Below are 26093 nucleotides of genomic sequence, written 5' to 3'. Positions count from 1 at the left end.
AGAGAGAGAGCGAGAGAGGAAGAAAAGGAAAAGAGAGGAAGATCAGAAAGGGAGCGTCGAGGGAAAAGCCCCAAAGGAGCAGAAAACCAAGGCGTAATGGAGCCGTAATTAAATACCACGAATGCCCGTATGTATGTAACTTGACCCCATGTCGCTCACAGACACAAACCGATATCCTATCTGCAGGCGAGACATGAGACTCTCTGTACTCACTGCTGCTGCCTCTGGTTTCAGCAGCATGCTGCCCTGCATCACACGCACATCCTCTGTTTTGACGAGAGCCTTTCTCTGCGCCGAAAAGTGTGCAGCCAGCGCCAGGCGGAAGACAGGCGGTACACGACATTTCCAACCCGCAGAAACGGGTCAGGAGTCAAGAGGCTGAAGTGCGTGCTGATTGGCTGGCCCAGTGCTGTCTCTTGGCTAAATTTGGGTCAGGTCGACCGCCGCTAAGCCTAACTGGGTAAAGTAAGGGGTTGGGTGCTGGCCACTAGGCCGTATCTGGCGTAGCGCAAAGAGTTTAATTGTGGTGCCAGGGAAATCTGCACGAAACTTACCGTACGGGCCTGTTTTGATTTCTTTTTTGGCGGAGATGCTTTGCAAAGCCCATGTCGATCGTCTCTGGTGCTGACAGCCGGCTTTCCAACCGCTCGAGAACGGCCAACGGGTCTGGAAATGAGCAGCGTACGGAGTACCGCCAGCCAGAATTCGGCGAGAAATGTGGGAGCAAGTGCTTGCGGTTGGCAGCCGCGCCTTTCTTATGGACGCAATCGACGATCAGCAGGGACCCGGAAACACTTCCCGCCTTTCATCCAATGTGCGCAAACGTCCTGAAATGGCCGCTCCAACTGCAGACGGCGGCGGAGAACTGGGCACATGACCACTTCTCTTGAGCACCACAGGTTCACAACCACCCCCAGCCAATTCCAACCGCATTGGAGCCCTGCAGATTGCTTGATGAGGCCTGGCTCTCCAAATTTACCAAGCTCTGTTACTCGCGGCGCTGTGCGACGTCGACAGGGAAGAGCTGTTGACAAAAGCGACTTGGCGTATTGACGATTCTGCAACCAGCTGCGGGCAAATCGAACATCAGTTCCCACGTATTTCAAAACCAGGCAAAAGAGAGCACCTGTTTCCCTCGGATGGTTTCACATCTGAGTCTCTCCTCTGCAGTCGCCGTTTCATCTGATTTCTTGATGGCGCACAGCCGTCGGCTCTCCAGCCCACCATGCACGTGGCGTGTGGCGGTGCGGCTCACCAGCCACAGATTGCTGCCAAGCATTTTGATCATGTCAAAAAGACAGTTCAAGGTTCATCACCGAATACCACCGCCTCGGGAGGAAAGATCTCACTTGATTTCCTGAAGCCTGCTTCCAATTGATGAGGCCACTCCCTTTGTCGACGCCGTTCCCAACCACACTTCTGGACCTCCTTCGTGCCCACCATGGCTAGCTCCTCTGATGCTACAAGCTCCGATACCGAGCCTGTGGAGTACCTTGCCACAGCGCGAGCGAGACGAAGCACAGCGGGGAATCATATGAGCACTCTACTCGATGCAGAAGCGGACGACGAGCTGGCACTCCTTTTCGCGGAGGACGAGGAGGATGAGGAATTCACGTTCGGCGAAGAAGAAGGGGAGGGAGATGGAGCAGCGGCCGTGGAATACGCAGACGATATGGAGCTTGATTCCTCATCTGACGAAGAAGATCGCGGCCCCGATTCAAAAGAAGGTGAATTAGAGGGTGAAGAAGAGCTCGAGAAGCAAGCAAGGGCGGAACGATTAGCGAAAAAACGAAAAGCACACGAATCGTTACGATTAACAGCTCTACGCAAAAAGGTCAAGATCGATCCCAATCTCCCCTCTCGTCCGCTTACTGCCGCCGCACCGCGCCAGAGAAAGAAGTCCGAGCGAATATCCTGGCTCCCCACCCCCGAAGATGGACCGACGCGGTCATCCTCCCGGATGCAAACGGTGCGAAACAAAGAGCTTACTCACGCGCGATTAAAAGACAGCGAGCAGCGACGCATCCGACTAATAGCCACGATGGAACGCGCGGCCCAGCGAAAGGAGAACATGAAGTCCAAGCAGATGACACAAGCAGATCGGTTGGCGGAAGCCGCGAAGACGGAACGCGTCAATCGCAAGACGTTGAATCGATGGGAGGAAATGGAGAAGAAGCGGACAGAGGAACAGCAGGCCAGGCTGGAGGCCCTGCAGAATCGTCGACTGGAAGGGCCGGTGGTGACGTGGTGGAGTGGGATTGCGAAATGGATCAATGACCGGCTGGCTCAGGTGGGGATCAAGACCTACGCGCAAGTGGCTGAAAGGGAACCGGTCAAGAGGAAAAAGAATAAGGATGCGGCAGCTCAAGAGCCAACGAAATGTATCCCGGCAAAGACATCGGATCAGCAAGAGCACATTTCCACAGTGCAAGCAGCTCAACCCGAGGGGGGAGCATCAGGGACGGCGGCTCAGCAAGGACTATCCACACGAACGCCAAAAGATCAAGTCCAAAAGCCTCTGGACGATGGCATATCGTTCTTAGATGGGATTCACCTCTACGCCTCTATGAATGATGAAACTATATCCACAGATCATCCTCCAAATATTCAACAACCTAAAGAATTAGAGAGGGAGGGTCAACAGGCGCACACTACTGCAGAACAAGCCACAGATGTTTTACAACCTCCTGGAACAGCAACACTAGCAACTAGCGAGAATGTGCAAGATACCAGAGCCGAAGAACCTACCATACAAACACCTTTGAAACAGCCAACATTGACAACAGGCTCAACAACAGACGTTAAGTCGCCGACTCAATCAGCCACACTCCCAGGATCATCGACAGAAACCTCAGGTCCCCAACCACCACCGAATACCGAACTTTCGCAACCTTTAAAGGCCGACACCAGTCTACTAGTTCCATCCCCTCAACAACCACCCAAGATCGAAACCTCATCTCGCAATTGTATCATTCTCGAAGATTTCGACTCAACCACGCCGCAAGAGCGAAGCGAATACAGCATTCTCTTCAACCCACGTAAACCCCAGAAACTACAAAGTCAGTCTCCCCTCCATAGGCCTTGTTTTCTCCCTCTGTTTGTACTTTGATACCTTGTCGACAAACACTCCTTTTGCTAATCAAACAACTACCACATTCAGAACCCACCCAAGAGATCTGCCCCATAACCGGTCGGTCCGCCCGGTACCGAGATCCCCAAACTGGGGTTTCATACGCAAACGCCCAAGCGTACCGTGAGATCCGCCAAGTTCTGGCTGGGCGATACGCCTGGAGTGGGTTTCTAGGATGCTTTGTGGGTGAACTCGGGGGTGGTGCACGCGGCGTGCCGGAGCGGTTCTTGGCTCCAAACGTGCCTCCACCGCGCGAGATTCTTGTGCCGCCAGCACCCGTCAAGGTTGAAGGAGGCCCGGGGTCGGATGGCCCTCCTGACAAGCCTCCTGTTAGTGTAGGCTCTACGCAGGGTGGTGAAGGAGGGGGATCTAGCGAGTGAGAGATGTTTTTTTTTCTCCTAGTTTTCCTTGCATATCTGGCAATATAGGCGAGATCATCTGGCGGCGATTCATTGAAACCGAAGCGTAATCGAATGAATAACGAATAATGAACAGATTCACGGTATAGTCGATTATACCTGTTTGCAAATGTTTCAAATAATCCTCAAGCACATAAACTCGGGAGGTTCCAGGATGAGGAGGGACGTTGTTTGCTTGTCTTGAATTGGCATTATGCTAGCGATCCTTGCTCAGGCTCGTCATTGCCATTTGGCCTATTGATCCAGGCCAGACGAGAGCGTTCCCCGGAATCGAAGCACCCAGGCGTTTGACCTAGGCAGCGGACTTGCTCTTGGCATCTGATTCTGTAAACGCCCACGGTCCTTTGTCGACACGATGGTACTATGCTGAGGGAGTAAACGGGCGAGACCTCTCGTCCTTCAAACCATACGCAAGGTTCTTAACTTTGTTCTTGTCCATAGATGGTTATACCCGGGAAGATGTCGACCAACTCGCTCAAACAAGACCACGATGCCTGAACCATGAGTTAAAGAAGCCAATCAGGGTTAATCCCGACACCAGCCTTCATGCGAGTGCAACTCTTGTCAAATATATCTCTCACAAGACAAAGTGTCCATGTGGGAGGTGGGCATGCCATCATCTCACGCTGCTCGACAGCCGTAGTCTTTTTATAGAGCTGTGATGCGATAGTGTGGGGCAAATGCCGGCAGTGGCTGTTCCTGTGCTCTGTTCCCCGCGGGGATTGGTCGGATATCAACGGGATTCCAATGCAAAGGAAAACCTGCCTGTGGAGTTCTGGAATCTACGATCAGTTGTGCAAGCCAAAAGACGGTCTGAAGATCGTCATAAAAGGGAATAAGTACCACATAGTACTCGAGATATTATGATACGTGCGGGCTCTTGCTGTCACTCCTTGATGGCGGGGGGCGAAAGATAGAAAAACAGCCCGAGTGATCTGATTGCTCTAGACTTCGCCTATCGTCTAATAGTTTGCCCTTCGATTTTTATCAATTCCGGAACAATCCCACCCGCAATCTCTGGCTATCGCTGCTACTTATCCTCGGATGTTCTCTATCAAAAGCATGATCACAAACGACGTCGCTGCAGATCCATTAGTTGACTAGCTATATATCGAGCAACATTCCCATCACGGTTTCAAATCTAAAACTCACCGGACACGATATCCCACAAGACCGTTATGCGTTGAGCCCGCGTATATTATTTCTCTTGAGCTCGTCCCAGGCAGCCCACGGTTACCTTAGCATGCACTGACAACATCCCTGGAGCCAGTGGTCGCGTGCCCGTTCTTCCGCCGCCTTAATATATCAACTCTGTCTGGGGAAAGATACATCTCAACATCGGCTCTCGATGATCTTGCGCCTCTGAATCCCGCTGATTTCGCTTTTTTGTTCTTTCTCGTCTGCCGATATATATATATATATATATTTGATAACGATGTTGCTATGAATTCCTCCTGGAGAGTTTCGGGGAGTGGTTCTTGCCGAATAGCCACCTGCTAGTCAGACGGAAGGAGGCATCCGGGTTAAGGAAGTTGAAGGACTGTTAAGCAGGAAAGAGAAGGAGGAGGGCAGGGGAGAAGAAGCAGAAGGGGAAAGGGCGCTGCTGGAGAAGAAGATGGCCGCTAGTTTTATCCAATTCTGGTAAGACACCCTGGTCTGTTTTGGGAAATATGTTTTCGTTGCCTGCCCTGCACCGCGTCTTCTCTTTCTTGTTTTGGGTCAAAAGACCTTCCTGTTACTTCAGACAACACAACTGACAACGTCATTCTTCTTCTGCTTGTCTAGCGCCACGTGTGAGAACCAGATCACCATTCCAGACAACGCGATCCTCTATTGCAGCACCAGGTACGAGACGGCTGCCTTAACCTATCCGTTCTTTCCGTTCCATGGCTCACATCCCCCCCCTATTCTAGGTGCCGGAACGCAGATACCCTAAAGCCGATTGCACTCTCACTCCAAACCCTGTCATCCTTCACATATCCCAAGATAACCCCGTGTTATCGCCCATCGACGCGTCCAAAACCACCAGCCAAAATGGCAACTGCACAGAAAGCCCCCTCCCTCTCCATCTCACCGCCCACCCAGTGTTCCGAAACCCAAAAGGTCACAGTCAACGGGAAGCTCACCCCGTCCTCCGACGAGACGACGCCCAGACCCGACAGTCGCCGCACCAAGCGCTCCATCGAGTCCACGGCCGCGTACCGTTTTCTCCTGCAGTTCCAGCGCAACGCGGATGGGGGCAGTAGTGCCGATAACGCCTCTTGTTCCGCAAGTATTCCGTCCAGGACCTCGTCTCCGTCTCTGACGAGCGCGAGCAGCGATTTTGATATGGAGAGGCCCGCCGGTAAGGATGATGTTTTGTCTCTGCCGTCTCTGAGTACGTCGGCGGCGACGGAGACGGTGAATGGATCGTTGGAGACCAAGTACTCTGTGTCTGCAGCGGCCATGGGGAAGAATGTTGGGCAGCGGACGGAGCCGAAGATTTATCAAGGCAAGTCTGTTTGACGGGCTTGGACTGTGCTAACTCGAAATGAGTTTGAGGAGGTGGTGGAAACCTATGCTCATGAAAAGATTTCATGCTTTTATCCCCCCCTACTTGAGATGGCGAGTGTATGCCTCTCTTCATACCAGTGATACCTTTTTACTTGTATCATTCCTTAATCAATAGACTTTAAGACTTTGCAAACGAATGATTTGCCAAAACTCGCTAACACATTTGTGGAGAACAAGTGATAATAGATTTTTTGATATTCAATCCTCTAGTTCTATGCCGGATAAGTTTATGGGAGATATCAACGCTCATGGGGTGCATCTGCCGGTGAAACGGGGGTAGAGACAGCATTCCCGAACCGTGTATCGTCCACACATCCACGCCAGGAATCGTTCCAGCCCCAGTCCATAGCCGCCGTGAGGAGAGGTTCCGTATCTATCCAGAGTCAGCATTGACTGGTCATTCAACCAAAATCAGAAATAGAATGTCGACTTACTTTCTCTGATCCGTATACCAGTAGTATGGGCTGGGATCCATCCCCTGCCTAGCATACGCATCCATCAACTCATCCCAATCATCCATCCTCATACTCCCGCCCACAATCTCCCCCACACCCGGCATCAACACGTCCACGCTCTCCGTGACCCTCAAATCCTCCGGGTCCTTTTTCATATAAAACGCCTTGATCTCCACGGGGAAATGCGTCAGGAAGATCGGCTGGTTGATGATATCCGTCATCTTGCGCTCCGCCGCCTCGGCAATATCGTCGCCAAAGGTGTGCGGGGTGCCGTCTTCGTTGGGGATGTTGTGTTCGCGCAGCCACTCGATCGCTTCCGCGTACTTCATGCGCTTAAAGGGCCGGCTGGGCGGGGTGAAGGACGGGTTGAGGGCCTTGATGGCCGCTGCGGTCTGTGGATCCGCCAGCACGAGATCGATGACCTGGCAGACGATGGCTTCGATGTGGTCGAGCAGGTCGGTGAAGGTGATAAAGTCCAGTTCGGCTTCGATGTGAGTGTACTCGGAGAGATGGCGGCGGGTGAGGGACTTTTCGGCACGGAAGGACGGGCAGACGCAGAACACGTCGCCGAGGGAGGGGAGGCAGGTTTCGAGGTAGAGCTGGGAGGACTGCGTGAGGTAGGCGGGCTCACCGTAGTAGTCGAATGAGAAGAGAGTGGCGCCGCCCTCGACTTGCGTCTGCACCATCGCCGGGGGGGTCACTTCGAGCATGCGACTCTTTTCGAAAACAGCGCGAAAGGCACGCAGAACCGCAGCACGCACTTTCATCACGGACGAGGCCGTTTCGCCGCGGAGGACGAGGTGTCGGTTGTCGTAAAGCGTCTGGGGGTCAGCGTCGGGCGCCACGCGGGTCGAAATGGCCTCCTTGTCGCCGGCGGCTTTGCCAATGACCTGGAAGAAATCTGCATGCAACTCTCTGTTGTCAGGGGCGTGCTGCTTGGGTGGAACGGCGCGCATCTCTCCGTGGATGGCAAGCGATGTCTCCAGCGTCAATGTCATGGCGTCGTACGACTTGATGAGGTTGCCAGTAAAGACGCATTGCAAGAGGCCATAGCCATCGTACAATGTCACGAATATGATGTCCTTTTGCACGCGTAGGTGGTGGATTCTCCCCAGAACCCGGACTCGTGTGCCCTTGGTCTCGCCGTCGCCCGCGGTGACCTTTGCGGGGTCCTTCTCGTCCAGCCTGACCTTGACGGCTTTTGGCAGCGACTCGTCCTCCTTGATAACCACCTTCTTCGCTTCTTCCAGCACTAGCCGTCTCTTCTCCGCCTCCTCCTTCTGGCGAAGAACCACCTCGTGCTCCTTGGCCGCTTTCCGCTTCCTCGCCTCATACAGACTCGTGGCTTTCTTCATGGCAGATTTGGTGGCTGGTTTCCACTCGAGTCGGACGGACGGATCGCCATCTTCGCTCACGGGGCCGGTTTCGGATTTTCGAGTGAGGTATTGGATGTTCTCGGTGGATGGGGGGTATTGCAGCATGGCGTAGACGAGAGTCTTGTAGGGGGAGAGGTCGGTGCCGGCGGCAGCTTCGTCGTCGCGGCCCACATCCTCGTCAATGTAGATGGGCGCCATTATTCTGGGGGGAATATCGTCCAGCAATTGCTTGTCGTGTGTGTTGGCTCTTCAAGGTAGGGCGTTGTGGGCGCGGATGGACTGAATTTTTTGGTGGTTAAACCCCGCCATTTTGGGACGTGATAAGCACTCTTATCGGCCATGAGTCACCGCAGGATCGCCCGCCAACAAACGTGATGGATGGCCGTTTACGGAATATGGCTTACGGGATAAGGGTCTATAGCAAGTGCAGTGGCCTATACGGTCGGGCTAGCTACATAACAGACGGTCCACTGGCGGATGGCGGATTGGATTTGAGACCGTTGGCAAAGGAGGTCATTCTGCATGAACAAACGGATTTGTGAAACGCGCCTCACCGTTGCTCTCGTCGAAGATGAATGAGATCAGAGGTCGAGGTGTGCGCGACTTCAGACCGAAGATGCATCGCTGGGCCAATCTTACCTCAAGATCCCAACCACTGTGATACAGCGGCAGTCCAGTGGTGGAGAATGAAACGCCGTCGAAAACGACTCCTCAGGAGCAGACAGCCGTCGGACCATTGACAAAAGTGCTCGACTAGTGTATCAGCATCGCAACAATCCGCTTGATCAGTCCCCCAGAGACGGTCCCCTTGCCCAAGCATTTTCTTGTCCTCGACAGACGCTGGAGAGAGTCGGTGTCGTTCGAGAGACTTTGCAGCCAGCAGATTCAAACATGGGTCACTGCACGTTGAGCCCAATGTCGTCTCGAGACTCGAGGGCCGAAATTGGAACGGCAAGGGAGCATGCAGCGTCCTTGCGTTGGCTGCTGCACAGAATTGACAGACATGACATCTGGGGCTCGTACTCGTGAAGACGAGGATGATTCTCTTCTAGAAGCAGAGGGCCGTGGCAACTATATTAGGATTTACAAGATTCACAGGGGCAGGTCGAGGAACAGTGCAGTTGATCGAGACTCATTGGCGTTGTGGCCAGCGAGACGGCCGAGCCCAGCCCACAACGGCCTTGAGAGCGAGTTGGTGAATGTTTCAGGGTGCAGCGAGTGGATGTGCACCTGGGCTTGGACCCCGGCCGGGTGATAGCGAACTAGCTGGATCATAATAAGAAAGTTTCAAAAAAAGGACTTTTGCCCAGCGTAATCACAGCGGCCGAGTTATAGCAGGAGGGTGATATTGGAGATGCCAGCGGGTGACAGGCAGCGGTTGAGAGGCTAAAGTCATCGCCATCATTCACGGTCATTTTTGACTTCATCAACCACAATCCGCTCTTCCTCTCGCTCTCTCTCCCTCTCTCTCTACCATCCAGCTCCTTAATCTGTTTCCCTTGTCCCGTTGATCTTCGCTTCCGATTCTCACCACCGGCTGAGCTTTATCCATCCCATATTCATCATCTCCTTTTTTACTTTGTTCACGGCCACTGCGTCCCCGAGTTTGAGCCGCCAGTCCCGACTTCTTTGCCTTCAACCTCTTTGTCTCGACGACACGCTGGTGGCTTTCGTTTCGCTTCTTCGCCTGGCTCTGCGTTGCTTTCCAGCCCGTCAACGGCCACTCGATAGACTTTTAATGCCGGATTCATTCTTCTGAAAGGGGCTACTAACTACTGTAAGCCGCTGTCCACTCCCAAGCCCCCATCCAAGACATCCATTCTCCCAGCCCATCACGCATCCCAACCTCTTCTGCTCTCCGTACGATCCTTGACCCCGCTGTCTCTCATGTATTCTGTGCGATTCGTGGCTTAGAAGGGCGCTCACAGCTGCTGCTCTCTAGGTTAGGATTCCCTAGCCGTTGTTCTGCCTGCGACAAACTTTGGTCCACGGATCCCCGAAGCTACGGCGTTGAAGCTTGAGCCCTATTATTCCTCGCGACCCGTCGTGACCGATCCACCTTTCACCTCGATCCTACGCCATCGTCAACCCCAATAATCAATCGTCCTCCTATTCCATCATACACTTCTCGCTCCGGAATCGTGGTTCCAGGCTTGTTTAATCTCTATTCTTTGCAGCAAACGGGAAGCTTATTGGTTTAATGGTGTTGTCAGTCACCCGTCGGCGCATTCTTCACCTTCTTCTCCACGTTTCCAGCCACTGAACCGATTTTTCTTTCTCAGAAAGAGGCCATAGATTTTAAACGAACAACCCGGATCGTTCTTATCCGAACGGCAGATATTCACTTTTAATCTGTAATGGCACCCTCCGCGCGGCCAGATGGCCATCTCAACCTTGGCTACCTCCCTACGGGCCAGCCACGTTCTGGGACATCGACTGGAAGCTCTTCCCCAAGCGAACTACAGACAAACTCGATGAAATCGGCATTTGGAGCAGCGAATGGCCTAGTTACTGCGGGTGGATCAATCGGAAGTGCGAGAAGGACGGCTGGTTCCCCTTCCCACGAACTCAGCGCGCGGATTTATTCGAAACGGTAAGTGCAAGACTGTCACCCCCCAGAACCGAAAGGCAGGACTTTCTAACTTCTCTGTTCTTTCCTCCAAAATAGGGCTAGAGAAATCCAAGCTCAAGAAGGCGTCACTCCAAACATCTGGGGCCCTCCCACAAGCGGAAACTCAACTCCGTTGAGAGAGAACATCCCGGAGTCTCCGGGTCAAGACGAATTTCCAAACTTGATCCCGCTAACGGAACCAAGTATTCAAAGCCCTGCAAGGCGGACACGAGCAGATACGGTCCCTTCGCGGTTCTCTCCAGTTGGACCTCTCAATGGTGTTAATGTCCAGCCATCCATCATCTCCAAAACCTCAAGGCCAACCCCATCCACCAGCCCATTTCGTCCACCCGGGCTAGAGACTCCAAGAACCTCAGCGCCAGGAAGTGGAGCACTCCTATCTCGACTCCGCGCAGGGTCAATGCCGCAACGCACTAATATCCTTGGAGGTGCCAGCCCTTTTGGCCCCTCTGTCTTCTCGACCAACTGGACATCCAGCCGCGACCGCGCCTCGACTCTGACTAGCATCCGATCTTCAGAAGGGCCCACATCCCCTACGCAATCCTCTTTCTCGAGAGACGGCCTAGCGGACGCTGACGTGAAGACTTTGGACTACCTTGGCCTCGCAGAAACCCCACAGCAGTCGAGAGCGACCCTGGCCCGTCCGCCCTCAGATATGATGATGCAGCAACCACAACAGCAACAGCAACCCTCCTCTTTGCCTCCACTACTTGAACTAAGGATTCTGAATAGAGGCGCAAACAGATTCCGTTCATATTCGGTCAATGCAAAGGAAAAGTACGCCGAGGATGAAGAAGAATTTGGCGCCCATTATTCGAGCATACCATCCGGGACCATCACGCCATCTGCAGCAGCTACTGCAGCTCAATTGGCCGCGACCCAGGCGCAAATCCATCAGCATAATCTCGCAGTCCAAGCGTTTGCTAGCCAAGCATCTGCAAGTAGGCCCCGAGCTCGTACTGCGGGCGTGCTGGACACTCCACCTCAACGCTCCGCACTCCGCAACTACTTAGCCACACCTTCGAGGCTGGATAATGGCCTTAGCGCTGCCGATATACGAATTGCAGAAGCAGGCGAATTTGACGAATTGCAGGAATCCGTTCAACTAATGCAATTGGGAGGCCTTGGAGCATTACGACCAGGCCAAGAAGGAGCTGATGAGAACAACCTCGAAGGACCAACTCGGGCATTATGGATTGGGAGCATCCCTGTTTCGACCACCGTCACATCGTTGGATGCAATTTTCAGCATGTACGGCAAAATCGAGTCGACTAGAGTTTTAACCCATAAAAACTGTGGGTTTGTGAACTTCGAGCGCGTGGAGAGCGCAATTCAAGCCAAATCACTTTTAAATGGGAAAGAAATCTTCCCTGGCGCTGGGCCCGTCCGTATTGGCTATGCCAAAGTTCCTGTGACGCCAACGTCTGAAACTCCTGGCCAAAGCGATCTCCAGTCATCTCCCACTCCCGACCCTCATGCTTCTACTCAGCCAGGCGACGGCCCCGGTGGTTCTGGAAAGGAAGATGGACGTCCAGATTCTCCGAAGATACCGGAGCTCCCCAAATTATTACCAGAAATGACTCAAATTGTTGCCGAATTCGGTGCTACAGAAGCTGAATGCTGTAATATCAGCCAGAGCATCCAACGGGCGATCGAGTTCCAGGCGTTTAACGATGAAATCTCCGCGACTCCTGAGCCAAACCAAACACGAACTTTCGATGCCCCGAAACTTAGAGACATCCGCAAGCGGATTGACAACGGGGCTTGCAGCGTCCAAGAGATCGAGGAAACAGCGAAAAGTATGCTTCCTGAAGTTGCAGAATTATCTTCAGATTATCTGGGCAACACCGTTGTGCAGAAATTATTTGAATTTTGCTCTGAAGCTACAAAAGAAGAGCTGCTCGTTCCCATTGCCCCTTACCTTGCAGAGATTGGCGTACACAAGAACGGCACTTGGGCTGCTCAGAAGATCATAGACGTAGCAAAGACACATACGCAGAAGCAAATGATCGTGGAATGCCTGCGACCGTACACGGTTCCACTTTTCCTTGATCAATATGGCAACTATGTTCTGCAGTGCTGCCTTCGCTTTGGATCCCCCTATAACGATTTCATTTTTGAAACGATGCTTAGTCGGATGTGGGAAATTGCCCAAGGGAGATTCGGTGCTAGAGCGATGAGGGCCTGCCTGGAGAGCCACCATTCGACAAAAGACCAACAGCGAATGCTCGCATCAGCTATTGCACTCCACAGCGTCCAGTTGGCAACTAATGCAAACGGAGCATTGTTATTGACATGGTTTCTTGATACCTGTACTTTCCCCCATCGTCGGACCGTTCTCGCTCCTCGCCTTGTTCCCCATCTGGTGCATCTTTGCACCCACAAAGTGGCTTATCTGACAGTCTTGAAAATTGTTAACCAGAGAAATGAACCGGAAGCTAGGGAGATTATTCTTAAAGCACTATTTTTCAGCCCAGGTGATGAAATATTGGAAAACATTCTGAAAGACCAGGTGTCCGGTGCGACACTGATCTTCAAAGTTCTTACGACACCGTTCTTCGAGGAAACTATGCGTGCTGAGGTGGTGAAAACCGTAGCAAAGGTTCTTATCAAACTAAAAACCTCACCAAGCCAAGGATACAAACGCCTCATGGATGAAGTTGGGCTTTCATCACGGAATGGCTCTTCGCGAGACTCCCACCATGCCAGAGATCATGCGAGTGGACATCATGAAAAGAACCAAGGACGGCAACCCCCAAGGCAACCCGCAGCGAATTCCCAACACCCGCACGATAGACAATACAACGGACAGTTTTCAGCTAACATGCCTCCTCAATCCTACAACTCTCCTGCTGCCATGACTCGATCACTTTCACAAGAACAAGGCCTTCTCCCATATGACCCGTATTTACTTGGTGGAATAAATGCTCAAGGTGGGCTTGGCCAATTCAACACTATGAATAATGGCGGCTTCGGTCCGGATCCTGTCAACCCGCTGAACCCCCAGTTTCAGTATCAAGCCTTTCTAGCAGCTCAATCCCGTGGGATGTCTCCACAAGGCGGATTCTATCCGACAATGCCGACGAATGCTTTCAACGGTTATGCAACTAATGCTGCAACGATGGACACCTTCCGTAACATGCAAAATCATTCATCTCCGATTCCTGGTCCACCAGCTCAACTCGCCACAAACCCTATGATCCAACCACCAGCGTTTGCGGCCGCTCCCCAATTTAGCCCAATTGCTACTCCAGTTATGGGCGCTGGGCAGCTGTATGGTTATCCACAGCCATTTTACCAACAAGGACAGGCTTCGCACGGTTCTGTGCCAGGAGGACGCCGTGCACGCGTAAGTGCTCCGATTGGCTCTACGCCATTTAGCTAGAGGGACCCCCTGACTGATAGTCGTGTACAGAGATAAAGGAGACCAATTAGCATAGCAGTGGCTTCTGTTTGGAATACTAAGTGACTTTCATATGTCGGAAATTTTTCTCCATATCTTTCTATTCTCAAGTTCTTGCAATGGGCTTTGCTTCTGAAACAGGGACAAGTGATTGAAAGCAAAGCACCTTGAGCCGGCCTTTTTCTGTTTTTCACACAGTTCTTTTCACTTCTTGCCGATTTTTGTTCTTTCTTCCATCCTGCGGAGGATTATTCATGCCCCTGGAGTCATTTTGTGCGTGACATTATTTCCTACAAACCAAGGTCCAAAATCATGCAGACCGGAAAAGTCATCCTTCAATTGCAATCAACTTTACAACATCCAAGGGCCGCGGGAACACACATATCAACACACATGTCCACTCTTCGCTTCATTTGAAACCTAGTCCTTCAACCTTTACCTATGCATTGGCGCTGGAACGTCTCAAGGTTTTATGACAGAAAGACCATTCCATTTTTCTTCTTTTTAAATGTCTACCTAGTTTGCCTTTTTTCCTCCTTTGCTCTGATAAAAATATTGGTCAGGGCATTATTTAAAAACTCTCTGAAAAATATCCTTTTTCCATTCGAATTTGAAATGTTAAATCTCTAAAAACCGTTTTTCTTTTATCCTCTGCTTCTTCTTCTGGAATGTATGTATGTATGCATGTGTTATACTTCTTCATCTGCCCCTTGTCTGATATAACTATATATATTTGTTTTTTTAAAACTTAGTCTCCAGAGAACAGATATTTTGCATCTAAAGGAAATGAGAAGCTACGCAGTCCATCAGAACTCTCTTCCTCAATTCAATAAATTTACCCAGGCATTCCGCATGTGGTATGATGGCCTACATGTCGAGAATATCTTTGTGAGTCTGATGAGATATCTCAATGAAATTCTGGGTTTCATGAACTGGCAGGATGTTCTAAAACTGTATGTTCTTGACTTTGATGGTCCGCCTCTTGAGGGCCTTCATCACTGTCCGTCCTTGAAAGGAACGCAATACTCCGTATGCGTGGTCGTAACACCGAAAACCTTTTAGGACCGAAAAGGCCCAATGTGTAGATGGAAGGTTGGATTACGGCAAAGACGCGAGATGCCTCGTAGCACGAATAAAAAGGTCGAATCGAAAGCTCCTGACGGAAAGAAGTACTGGAAGGAATCACTAAAGGTATTATGCAGTGGCAGAAGGCGGCAGCAAGCCGCACAATGGACTCTTGTGTGAGGAATATGCAGGTTCCTTCATTGCAAGGCGAGCTGGTAAATTTTGCTGTTGGAGAATAAAGTCCCCCTCGCAGCCAGTATGAGAGCAACAAGCCATAACGGCCACGACGCCCTTGAGGCATGCAATGGCGTGTGGTTCGAGTTGTGTCCAAAGTCGGGCTATGGTTGTCGTCGAGAATCGAGATGGAGTTTGTCGCCGGTTGTTTGCATTGATTGCATCATTGGTCGCCAATGTGCTTGTCGCGATCATATTTGAGCTGATATCAAACCGCCTGCATGGAAAATGGCTATGAATGATAGCCTGGTGCCTACAGGCTCACAGGGGCACTCAGCAACTCTCTATCATAACGACTCTCGGACTGTATACCTGATAGATATCCCGACTTCGATTAGCCTGGCCCAGCTGAAACCGTCCAGCCAGAGGAAAGCGCCAGAGCACCTAGATATACCTTTGATATTCTCTGCACCACCATTAGAGAGCCCATACTCTGGCCCATCGGCTGAGCCGAAGAGGCCAAAGGGCATATCGAGGGTGATGGAGCATATTCCGGCTGGCGAACTAGAATATCGCCGGCAAACAGCGGCTCTAGTGAATGAAGCCTTACGGGAATTACGGAGCCATCATACTCAGGAATGGTGTTTGCCGCGAGTCATCACACCTGAGTATCTGCGGAAATCATCTAGGGAGAATCGAGTCCAGGGTGGTCGAGCCGCTGAATCAACTACTCATGATTCAGGCGCGACGATTGAGCCTGATATAACAGCTCATGCGCTTCCAAGGAGCCAATATGATATCCCTCTTTCCGAGGATATGCCCCCTGTTATTTTGGCCCCAGGGTTGAATATAATCCCTGATTTTGATTTCATTCAAGGAGTACTCGTGAGGAACCCGTCTTTTGCTCCGGCCACGTTACGCATTGCAAATGCACCATGCTTGGCCAGGGGCAGATCTTTAAATTACGATGTGAAGAATACAGCCAGTCATGACCAAATAACATTCAACATTCCGCCGGCAGCAGATTTTGTTCTTACACACATATCAAACCCGTCAGCTTCTTCGATTCTCCCTCCCCCCTTGGCAGGTGCGAGGTTCGACTTCGTTATCATGGACCCTCCCTGGCCGAACCGCTCTGTTCGCCGATCAGCTCATTATCAAACAATTCCACACTTCCACAGCCTTCAAAGACTGATTGCGGGAATCCTAACTTGTCATCTTGATGGAGGAGGCATCGCCGCTCTCTGGACAACCAACGGTCACAGATCCCGCTCTGTTGCTCGCGAAGCATTCAGGGCAGCCAAACTACAGCCGTTTGAAGAATGGATTTGGGTCAAAACGACAACCAAAGGCCACCCGGTTTCCCCGGTTGATGGACTATGGAGATTACCGTATGAAGTATTGATCTTAGGGAAAAGGCTGCCTGACGCAGGCCACGTAAATCATCCGGTTAAGCGAAGAGTGATTGCTGCGGTGCCGGACATTCATTCTCGGAAGCCGAATTTGAAAGAAATGACTGAGCAGATTTTCTTCACGTCTCACAATGTGGCGGATGGAGAGAGCGGCATAAAGGAGTATAAGGCGCTGGAGGTCTTTGCCCGAAACATGACAGCAGGATGGCTGTCTTGTGGAGATGAAGTACTGCGATTCAACTGGGATGGATGGTGGGCAGATTCAACCCCTTCTTGAAAGGGGTAGGTGCTCCTGAGAAGGGACCTTGGCTACTATCTACAGAATTTGGACGCCTACGTATTGGTAGCCTCGATTGCGGTTTGAGTTTCCCCGTCGTTTCTCAGATTCAATCATCCAAAATTGCACGTTTTGCCGATGGTTAGGGATCCAAAACGATAGGCACAAATCAGTCAAAGAGCGGCCCCAAACTCACAAGGCTAAACCTCAAATCACCCGCACCGCCAGCCGCTTCCGCCTTCAAGAATCGCCTCACTCCCGCATCGAGTGCCTTCTCACTCAGCATATCTTCTCCTTCCTCCAGCACCCCCCTATCCAACGGCCCCTTTCTCCGCCCATCCAACTCCCACAGCCGCCCATCATCCCCCTTTACAAAACACACAAAATGCAAATCCACATTCGCCTCCGCATCGGGTGCCGTCGTATCCCCCCTCTTCGCCGCGTCCGCATGCGCACTCTCCAATGCCGAACTCTCATACAACAAATCCGCCCGCCGAATCGGATCCAACGGCTCCGCTTGGCGCAGGAGCGTCTCGAGATCAGACCCCGGAGTGACGTGCTTCCGCGGCTCTCCGTTCGAGACCGCGTGCAACAGCCCGATGAGGCCGCACGCGTTGCGGATCGTTTGTTTGAACCACGTTATCGGCTCGGTGGGGCCGGAGCCGGTGTAGTCGGGTTTGGAGGAGTCTTCGGCCATGCGGGCGGACTCGTAGGCGGGCGAGACGGGGAAGACGAGGAGGAGAGCGTGGGAGGGGCGGGGGACGAATGCGAGGAGGTCGGGTTCGTCGATGCTGTAGACGTCTGTGAAGCCGAGGCTGCGGGGTAGGCCGAGCTGGTGAACGAGATGGGACATTACTTCGGGGTTGTTTTCTGGGTTGAGGTAGTTTAGCATGCAACCCCGTCTTAACCCGTGTGAAGAACTGTGAAGCGGGGGATTTACCAAGGGGCACAAATGCTTTGGCATTGCTAGGGCAGTCTGGATTTTCGGCCATTTTGAAAGAGCGAGGATGGGGATCTCTGGGGAAAAGACGTAGCAGTGGATGCTTTCTGGGATTCTGGAGCGCTTCTCGCGATCGATTTTGATTCTCCAACAATTCTCAAGGCAGCAGTTTGCTAATTGCGGGACATGCGTCATAATGCAAACAGTGCAAACAGAACCCCTATGTCAGACGATGGTTGGACGAAGAGAGTACGGAGTAGAATCTGCTTATTCCTTTTCTATATTGGTATCTACGTAACGAGGCTTGCGATAGAAGAGAGATGACAATGCGAACCCATTACCCAGAATTTGGCGTGATGCCTTGCTTCAAAGGCCCGAAGATTTTCGCCCAGAGCTCGCTCGATTCGCCCAGGAAGAAAGAGAGTGACACATCTGCCATGCTTGCATCCGGACCTCCCGCCATCGTCTCCAACTGAGAAATCAAATTCTCTAAACCAAAGGCCTTTCCGGTGGATTGCGTGGTGCCGGCTTCCAGCATGACATTCACGACATGGATATGAAAGTGATAATAGGTCGGATGGTCTTGACACAAGGCAAAAGAACATGAGTCTAGTTAACCAGAGAAGTCGTGGATAGGGGCGTCAGCGGTCATCACTTACAATGCACATACAGCTTCAACTGATCAGCCTCGAGCTCCGGGTACACCTTGGCAACTGCATCGAGCAGCTTACGGCGCATATGCGTCAACCAGGCCACATGGGACTTTTTCAAATCCCTCAAACTCCAGATATCTCTCCTCTCCACCAAAGCCAGCAGGCGTAGTGTACCAATTGTCTTCCTGTCCCAGTTGAGATCCGGAAGGAGCAGAAAGCCTTCTTCTGGGTCAGATTCTCGATATAGGACATCTTCCTGCTCCTTGCGGCCTTCAATTATATTGTAGACCCAGTTCAAGCGTCCGTTTCCCCGCTTCTCCTGCATATACGGTCTGACATGTTTCTGGTAGACATCTGGGGTTTCGGTGACCATGCGAACATTCTGGGCGGAGTATTTCAGAATATGCTGCTCGGTGCAGGGCCAGATGAGGTTCAGCTTGAGATCAGGCGGGTTGACATGATTCTGGCCTGAAGAAGCCATATACCAGCGGTAAATGTCATTGGCGCCCAGGTTGACAACGTTACTCAGTGCGCCATGGAACGCTTTGAGGGAGTCGAGGTCAGCGACAAAGGCGGCTCTCTCGACGACGAGGATGCCGGGCTGTTCGTCTATGGAGCCCAGAATAGAGATGCGGCGGTCATTTTGGTCTGCCGGGGAGTCAGGTTATAGTCAGCGGGCATCCACACAAGGCATCACTGTGGAGGTGTCAGTGGCTCTCAACGGGTTGTTGAGTATCTCCAAGGGTACGCTTGCGGTTGCTACAGACGCGCTAACCTTGATTGAGGAGCTTCTCAACTCTGAACCTGGGGATTAAGCTCTCTGCCGCGGACCTGTCTGCCATTGTCTGGTCTGGTTTCGCAGCTTCAGCACCCTTAAGGTTCTCAAGAGGTGCTCGTTCAAAGCGTGGGGGGCACCAAACCCTCATATGATTACTAAGAATGCCAAGCGAGCGGGACTCAAGAAAAGACGCTGATTGGTGGGGGCTTTACTTGGACCCGCCTCAGTGGCGCAGACCCACCGGGACGGGACGCACAGCTATTTGTCATCAGTCACAGCCACAGAGTGGCAGCCAAGAACTACGAAAAAGAACTCCAGTCCAACAGGAAGCCACACCAAAAACATATCAAGAACGCCCGGCCACCTGCTCACGGTTCATTCGGTCTCTGACAGTAAACCGTGTAGCTTCGGTGCTGGTCAGTATCACTTACTCAAAGATGGAATGTGTGTTGGCTTACAAGTCATACAAAAGATGGAGCGATCGATCTTTCAAATCCTTGCGCACATCGACCAGAAGCAGTTCCAACTCGGGCTTGGACCATCCCAGGTAGTTGAGGAAGATCCTATTACTAAAGCCTTGCAGATTCTCATATAGTTGCGTCCAGTTGAAGAGGCCGATTTGCTTCTATTAGCACAGCATCAGTTGTTTGATCAGCGGCAACAAGAGCATGTGACTACATACCAATTTGGGATCTTTTGGCCAGGTGCCTATGGGGACGGGAGTCTTCACTACGGAGATGTTCACGAAACCTGCTTCTCGTGCCCATGCTTCTAGACTACGCCCTGGGCGAAGTGTGCGGCCAGTTAGCTCTTCGGCTTCCTGGCCGAGGATGAGCCAACGACGAAGAGCAGTATCCCTTTGCGATGAGTCATCTTGGGAGTAATAGTCGACGTTGAAGTCTTGGAATTCAACCCATCCGCCGGGTCGAACGCCGCTGAATCACCGTTAGCTTTTAGAGTTGAAAGATGGAGGTGTCAACGCAGTCGAAGCGGTCCCTCACAGAAATTGTATACTGACTTGAAACAATTCTTCATGAAACCTGGCCAATCCTCAATAGACCCTGCCATGTATCTGGAATGGATGTAATCAAACTTGTGCGGGAATCCCCATTCGTCCTCCACGTCCCATATTTCAAATCTCAAGTTTGGGGGAACCATTGATGGGAGTGTTGGGCTCAGATCGACACCGATAACTTCTGTGGACGGGTACTGATCCGCGAAGTCGATGCACCAGATACCGCTTCCGGCACCGATATCCAAGCAGAGCCGGGGACTTTTTCCAATGGGAGCAAGGTGGAGTTTGCCGTCGTGCATCAGGGAGATCATCGCATGCATAAGATCCAGCCTGTCGAGCTCGGTCTATCACGCAGAGAAGTCAGGGGCGAATTGTTCCGGACGGCGAGTCGAGAGATGGGCGATGTTAAACTTACTTCATCGTTGGGCCGGGAGTAAACTGTTATATGATATTTCAGCCTCTGGATCTAAAGTGAATGCAAGTGGCATGCCGCTGCTTACTGCCATGCTTGTACGCATGGTATCGCCTCCCATACTCGATCGGGTACTTGGTGATATTCGAGGTGAGGGCCATGGTGGAGGAGAACATGGAGCTATCGTCGATCATCCAGTCATTAGTTCATGCACCAAAACCAGAGTGACAAGGTATGAAATAGCCCAGAGAGTCAGGCATAAACAGGGAGTGAAGCGAGTCGAAGAAGCCTTTCGAGAAACGACGACGGAAAAGGGGTTCAATGAAACTGGATGGTTTCGAGTTCGGATATCCAACATACTCCTGGTCAGACCCTTCATCTTCCTCGACCTCAATGGGGCTATATTCGTCGTGTGATGGCGACATGGTTGTCTGAGACTGATCCAATCCGAATATGGCGCGTGAAAGTAGTCAGTTGCGGGAAATAGCTGATTTCTGCCGGTGGGAGAACCTCGATACGAAGAGATCAAAGAAAGTAAAAGTGCCCAATGTCGCTCAGAGAGGAGACTTTGAAATATAGAAGAGGTTTTTGGAGTTGGGACGAATAAATATCATTCAAATTTCGCCAACGAGGCTCACGGAGCTAACGCTCTAGTCCTGCAGCAAGACAGGGATTCGACGCCGAGCGGACAGATTGTCGGGTCGTCTCAAAAAGCCACATTCCACCCCCAACCTCTAGCCCATGGTCCCATGGAACGGTTGGGCGAAGACGGTTTCGGCCAAAGTTGGATGATTGGGAACGGGGGAATGTGCTCGTTTGGACGGCATGACCATTATTGGACGAGGTTAATGTCTGATCTCGACCCTGCAGGGCTGCAAGGGTGGTCCCAAATGAGAGGAACAGGTTTGACAGGGTTGTCCCGAGCGCAGGGATCGAAAAGCCATGGATGACGGATTGCAGGTGTGTCCCTGCAGGCTGCAGCTGCATTGGGTCTGATGGTGATACAGAGTACATTGGGCTACGGTAACGGGGTCGGAACAAATGCTTTTGTCAAATTTGATACCGGCTTCGTCTATGAGAATGGATACCATGGAAAAGATAGTGGTTGAGATTTGGGCGACCCGCACTCCGTAACTCCTACAGAGTATTAACGGCCTGAACATGGATTTAATGTTTTTTTGCTTTTCTGGATAGGTGGAGAAAAGTATCTGGAGAGCTTTGCCCGTGACGATCATCCACACAGACATGAGCTTCCTGGTAACTAGTTCTCCAAGGCGGGAAACTCGCCACGATGTCGCCGAGGAATCTCACTGGTGAGCACCGTCGGTCTCTGCAAAAGCAGCCGTGTTGCTACATGAGCTTCGAAGTGTAAACGACTGCCAACTGGGCATATCTGGCAAAAATAACCGAACTCCTTTGTCCAGCAATCCATCATCCAGGCCAGGGAGCCAATCTAAAAGATGCCAGTGACCCAAAACAAACCAAAAGCCAAACTCCCCAGAGCCGTTGTTGTGGACAGAACCACGTTCTTGACGCAAAAGAGAGCCAATGCATACCGTTAGCGTCGTTACTTCAACATCCAACGGCTTTTGTGATTCCCATACAAATGCACTTTTGGATCATCTCTGTAGGATCATCTCAACCCCAGATCCGGAATTCGGGTTCCGCTGATAAAACGGGGCACCGTTTGACTAACTATAAACGGTTAGCATGTGACAAAAGCGGCGAGTGCGTTACATAATAAATACCAAGCCTCTCGCCGCTTTTCTCCGGATGCGATGCTGACTCAGCACACTCCAAACAGCACGGCGGGCACGCACGTGGATCGCAGGCGGACGTCGACTGGCGTTCGGCCTTGTCCCTCTCCCATGCCGCCCGTCAAATCATCCTGCGCAGGAACTGCTGTTGCGCAGGGAACAACTTCCGATGAGAGGCGGGCCTCAAGGATCCTCCCCCGCACCGGCGTCCAGAAAACTCGCGGTGCGCTCAGGGGGCCTGGGTGATATGATGGGCGATTCGCAACGGTGATCGATGATCCCTCCCCTTCGGGGGCTGGTTGATCGCGCAAAAAGCAAAACGCCATGCTGCTCCAATGGCTTGCTTGTGGAACAGAGGGAAACAAATCCAGCCGAGATCTCAGTGTGATGATGAGTAGGTCCCGGCCCGGTGGTTGAGCTCCGGCGCAGGCAGTCGAAGCCCCAGTCGATAGAGCTCGGGATTTCTCAGAGCAGCGACTGCGGATCGAGGCCCACCTCGCATTGCTGCTGGAAGAGCTGCCCTTTCCACGTGCAGGGAGACATGGGCCCGGTGATGGGCCTCTGGCCGTATCCCGCTTGGAGAACAAGGAACGTGGAGCGAGTCTCTCTTGCGGGCTTCCCGTTCTGTGTGCAATTACATACATGAGATAATTTCACGGCGTCTGCGCGACTGGCCCGCCTAGCCGCCATCTCTGCTGGTGCCATGGATACCCGGCATCTCTGAATACGAAAAATTGTTTAAAAGACGCCCGGCTCCTCCTTTCATTGTCTCTTCCCTTGCGTTCACCTCAAGTGTCAACGTGAGGGCAGTCCAATTCCTGCTTGCTTTCTAACACACGAGGAGCGAGGCCCTGATCTTTGCCGTCGCCATGAAGCTTGCTCTGTTTGCCGGTGTTGCGCTCCTCTCTGCCTCTGGGCTGTCGCAGACTTTCCAACGTCTGGGTGGCTGTCCTGAGCTGGGCTGCGTTTTCCCTCCAGACCAGTATGCATGCACTGTTGTTTTTAAACAATGTCATCAACGCCTAACAAGCGCGAAATAGGGCCGAGTTCCTTCCCGGGCAGTATTTCGATATCCGTCTGGAAGTCCATTCACCCGTCAATGGCTCCGAGGCACGCGTGGGAGAGCCCGACCCCAACTTCACTTTCACAATTGCTCGCAAACATCGACGAAGTAAGCCTAAAAAGGTCACAGACTTTTTCAAGATCAAAGAAGCAGAGCTTGAAAAATGGGACTTTACGTGGTACGAAGGTACGGTTACCTAATTTGTACCGCTATCGTGTCTCTAGTCGAATCGGTGCTCACATTTCATCTACAGACCTCTTCGCGCAGGATGCAAAGAAACCATCCTTAGTCCGTGTCACTTCAAAAGCATATCGACGGGTCGCTTTGTATGAGCCCGGAGAATACGAAGCGGTCTTGACCTACTACAATGGCAGGAAGACGAAGGCGACCTGGACCGTCAAAGACCTATCCGTGTTCCGGAGAGCAAAGAATGTGGTTTTCTTTATCGGCGATGGAATGACCACCAATATGATCACTGCGGCACGCCTGATCGCACATCGCTCCGTGAACGGAAAGTATCAAACCAAAATGCAGATGGATAAATTTCCAGTGCTCGGCCACCAGATGACGCACTCTATGGATTCATTCATTACTGACTCCGCCAATTCTGCCACCGCTTTGTACACCGGACACAAGACCACAGTCAATGCGCTCGGTGTCTATGTCGATTCGTCAAAGGATCCGTTTGATGATCCCAAGGTTGAGACTATTGCGGAAATCTTCCACAGATTATACCCCGAAGCTGGCGTTGGTATTGTGTCAACCGCTCATCTATGTAAGTCCATCGTCTCAGGGCGTCATGAGGTGTCTATGCTAAGTTAGCTATCACAGCTGATGCTACGCCTGCTGCTCTGACCGCCCATACCCGTGATAGAGGCGAAGCTGGACACGTAATCGATTCTTACTATCAAGGATTGACAAATTACTCCTGGACAGATTGGTCTGGCCCGGATGTGCTCTTTGGTGGTGGTGCTGAGAACTTCCTTCCTGGATCCAGATCCTACAAGGGTCAGGATTACTACAAGCTCTTTAAGGAGCGTGGATACAGTGTCAGCTGGAATGCCACCGCGCTTGCCCAAGCTCCCAACGACACCAAGGCGCTAGGCGTGTTCTCCGTGGGTGTCATGGCAAAATGGCTTGATCGTAACGTGTATAAGGACAACCTGCTTAAGAGGCATAATTACCCCGACGGCTCCGACAAAGATGCCGTTGATCAGCCTGGTTTGAAGGAAATGACCTTGAAGGCAATCGATATTCTCCACAACCGCTCCCGCAGGGGCAGGAAGGGATGGTTCCTCATGTCCGAAGCCGCCAGCATCGACAAGCAGATGCACGCCCTCGACTATGACCGCGCGCTTGGAGAGCTTCTCGAATTTGATGACACCATCAAGGCAACCGTCGAGAAGCTTCGCGCCCTCGGCGAACTGGATGATACCCTCATCGTCGTGACTGCGGATCACGGGCACGGGTTTGACGTCATGGGTTCCGTGGACACCAAGTACTTGAATGAAAAGGATACCGATCGCGAGAAGCGCAATGCCATCGGAACCTATTTCAATTCCGGTCTGTCGCAATACACCGTGCAGACCGATGCGTCGCTTCATTACACTGACGGCGTGCATTTCCCGTCCCAGTGGGACCCACGGTATACCCTCTACCAAGGCGTAACTGCCAATCCGGACCGGAGAGAGAATTTCCAGGTTCACAAGGATGGTTCGAGAGTACCAGCCATCGAGCTTGAGAGGGGTTCGGATGACTACTACGTCAACTACAAGGATGCCGTGTCCGGTTTCGTGATTAATGGCACTCTGCCCGTGGCTGATGCGCAGGGCGTTCATTCATTGACGGATGTGCCGGTGTTCGCCATGGGGCCGTGCCAGGAGAAATTTGGTGGTATGTTTTGCGATTCTTATTCCAAACCCCTTGCTTCTTTTTTGAGACTTACTGACGGAACTTGGCGGATAGGAGTCTACAATTCCGTCGATATTTTCTTCCGCATGGCTGATTGCCTTGGTCTTGGGAAACCAAAGTGGAGGGGTCCCTTCTAAGCCAATGTGCCTTTTTATCATTTCACCGTTCTAGTGACTCAAGGCTAGAGTCAATATTAATTTATCATATTTACGCTCCTAATTTCGCGTACATATGTATATAGACTTTTAAAAGCTCAATTAAAACTGGGTATCATTTGCACTTCACAATCAACAAAACCACCATTTTACCTAGCTTGTCACTTTGACTTGGCTTGACTCGAATCAGAGTGCATCTGCGATACAGTCAACCATAAGATCTCGTCAACCCATAACCGAGCCGCCAAAAGAAGAAGAAAAAAAAAGAAAAAACTTACCGCTTCAGCAAACCCTATCCACTCACGTATCCCCTTCACAAACGGATCTTCCTCAGAAGGAACGTGTTCATGATCCCAAACCATGAAACTCGAAAACGTACCCTGTTCCTCAAGGATGGTTGGGGATTCTTCGACGTCCCCCTCGCCGTCTTCACTCAAGTCCTCCTCACGGCCGGCTAAGATGTTCTCTTTGCTCCGAATGCGATCACCGTCTGAGACAATTGCTTTGGCGTCA

The 26093-nt window shown here is 51.8% G+C and overlaps 8 protein-coding genes across 8 annotated transcripts in view; 4 read left to right on the top strand and 4 right to left on the bottom strand.

Moving 5' to 3' along the window:
- The window catches only part of UREG_00743 (negative regulator of differentiation 1), a gene marked incomplete at both ends in the record, with an annotated part of 3900 nt that extends 3293 nt beyond the window's left edge, over nt 1-607 (bottom strand). Inside the window, 2 exons of the mRNA XM_002541183.1 lie at nt 262-420; nt 555-607. Of these exons, the coding sequence (XP_002541229.1) occupies nt 262-420; nt 555-607 (212 nt within the window). The remainder of the gene's footprint in view (nt 1-261; nt 421-554) is intronic.
- Nucleotides 608-1441: 834 nt separating this feature from the next.
- On the top strand, nt 1442-3510 carry UREG_00742 (uncharacterized protein; the record flags this gene model as incomplete). The annotated part of the gene is made up of 2 exons (XM_002541182.1): nt 1442-3059; nt 3161-3510. The coding sequence occupies 2 exons, from the start codon at nt 1442-1444 to the stop codon at nt 3508-3510; spliced, it is 1968 nt and encodes a 655-aa protein (XP_002541228.1).
- Nucleotides 3511-5164: 1654 nt separating this feature from the next.
- Nucleotides 5165-6054, top strand: UREG_00741 (uncharacterized protein; the record flags this gene model as incomplete). The annotated part of the gene is made up of 3 exons (XM_002541181.1): nt 5165-5190; nt 5335-5394; nt 5463-6054. 3 exons carry the CDS (start codon nt 5165-5167, stop codon nt 6052-6054), a joined length of 678 nt encoding a protein of 225 aa, XP_002541227.1.
- A 294-nt stretch (nt 6055-6348) lies between these two features.
- Nucleotides 6349-9348, bottom strand: UREG_00740 (asparaginyl-tRNA synthetase; the record flags this gene model as incomplete). Its single annotated transcript, XM_002541180.1, has 7 exons — nt 6349-6475; nt 6537-8135; nt 8338-8348; nt 8573-8588; nt 8834-9004; nt 9030-9195; nt 9234-9348. 7 exons carry the CDS (start codon nt 9346-9348, stop codon nt 6349-6351), a joined length of 2205 nt encoding a protein of 734 aa, XP_002541226.1.
- Nucleotides 9349-10290: 942 nt separating this feature from the next.
- On the top strand, nt 10291-13986 carry UREG_00739 (uncharacterized protein; the record flags this gene model as incomplete). The annotated part of the gene is made up of 3 exons (XM_002541179.1): nt 10291-10526; nt 10758-13914; nt 13981-13986. 3 exons carry the CDS (start codon nt 10291-10293, stop codon nt 13984-13986), a joined length of 3399 nt encoding a protein of 1132 aa, XP_002541225.1.
- Nucleotides 13987-17065: 3079 nt separating this feature from the next.
- Nucleotides 17066-21119, bottom strand: UREG_00738 (uncharacterized protein; the record flags this gene model as incomplete). The annotated part of the gene is made up of 11 exons (XM_002541178.1): nt 17066-17766; nt 17837-17913; nt 18178-18418; nt 18496-19137; nt 19265-19422; nt 19726-19892; nt 19950-20202; nt 20286-20626; nt 20698-20720; nt 20783-20874; nt 21055-21119. 11 exons carry the CDS (start codon nt 21117-21119, stop codon nt 17066-17068), a joined length of 2760 nt encoding a protein of 919 aa, XP_002541224.1.
- Nucleotides 21120-22385: 1266 nt separating this feature from the next.
- Nucleotides 22386-22777, bottom strand: UREG_00737 (uncharacterized protein; the record flags this gene model as incomplete). The annotated part of the gene is made up of 2 exons (XM_002541177.1): nt 22386-22389; nt 22515-22777. The coding sequence occupies 2 exons, from the start codon at nt 22775-22777 to the stop codon at nt 22386-22388; spliced, it is 267 nt and encodes an 88-aa protein (XP_002541223.1).
- Nucleotides 22778-23320: 543 nt separating this feature from the next.
- Nucleotides 23321-25562, top strand: UREG_00736 (uncharacterized protein; the record flags this gene model as incomplete). The annotated part of the gene is made up of 5 exons (XM_002541176.1): nt 23321-23433; nt 23492-23700; nt 23768-24289; nt 24337-25407; nt 25480-25562. The coding sequence occupies 5 exons, from the start codon at nt 23321-23323 to the stop codon at nt 25560-25562; spliced, it is 1998 nt and encodes a 665-aa protein (XP_002541222.1).
- Between the last annotated feature and the right edge of the window lie 531 nt (nt 25563-26093).

This window comes from Uncinocarpus reesii, genomic scaffold, assembly GCF_000003515.1.
Source record: "Uncinocarpus reesii 1704 scaffold_1 genomic scaffold, whole genome shotgun sequence".
NCBI classification, from domain to species: Eukaryota; Fungi; Ascomycota; class Eurotiomycetes; order Onygenales; family Onygenaceae; genus Uncinocarpus; species Uncinocarpus reesii.
Note: the sequence above shows the minus strand (reverse complement) of the source record. Positions and strands in the feature narration are given on the sequence as shown.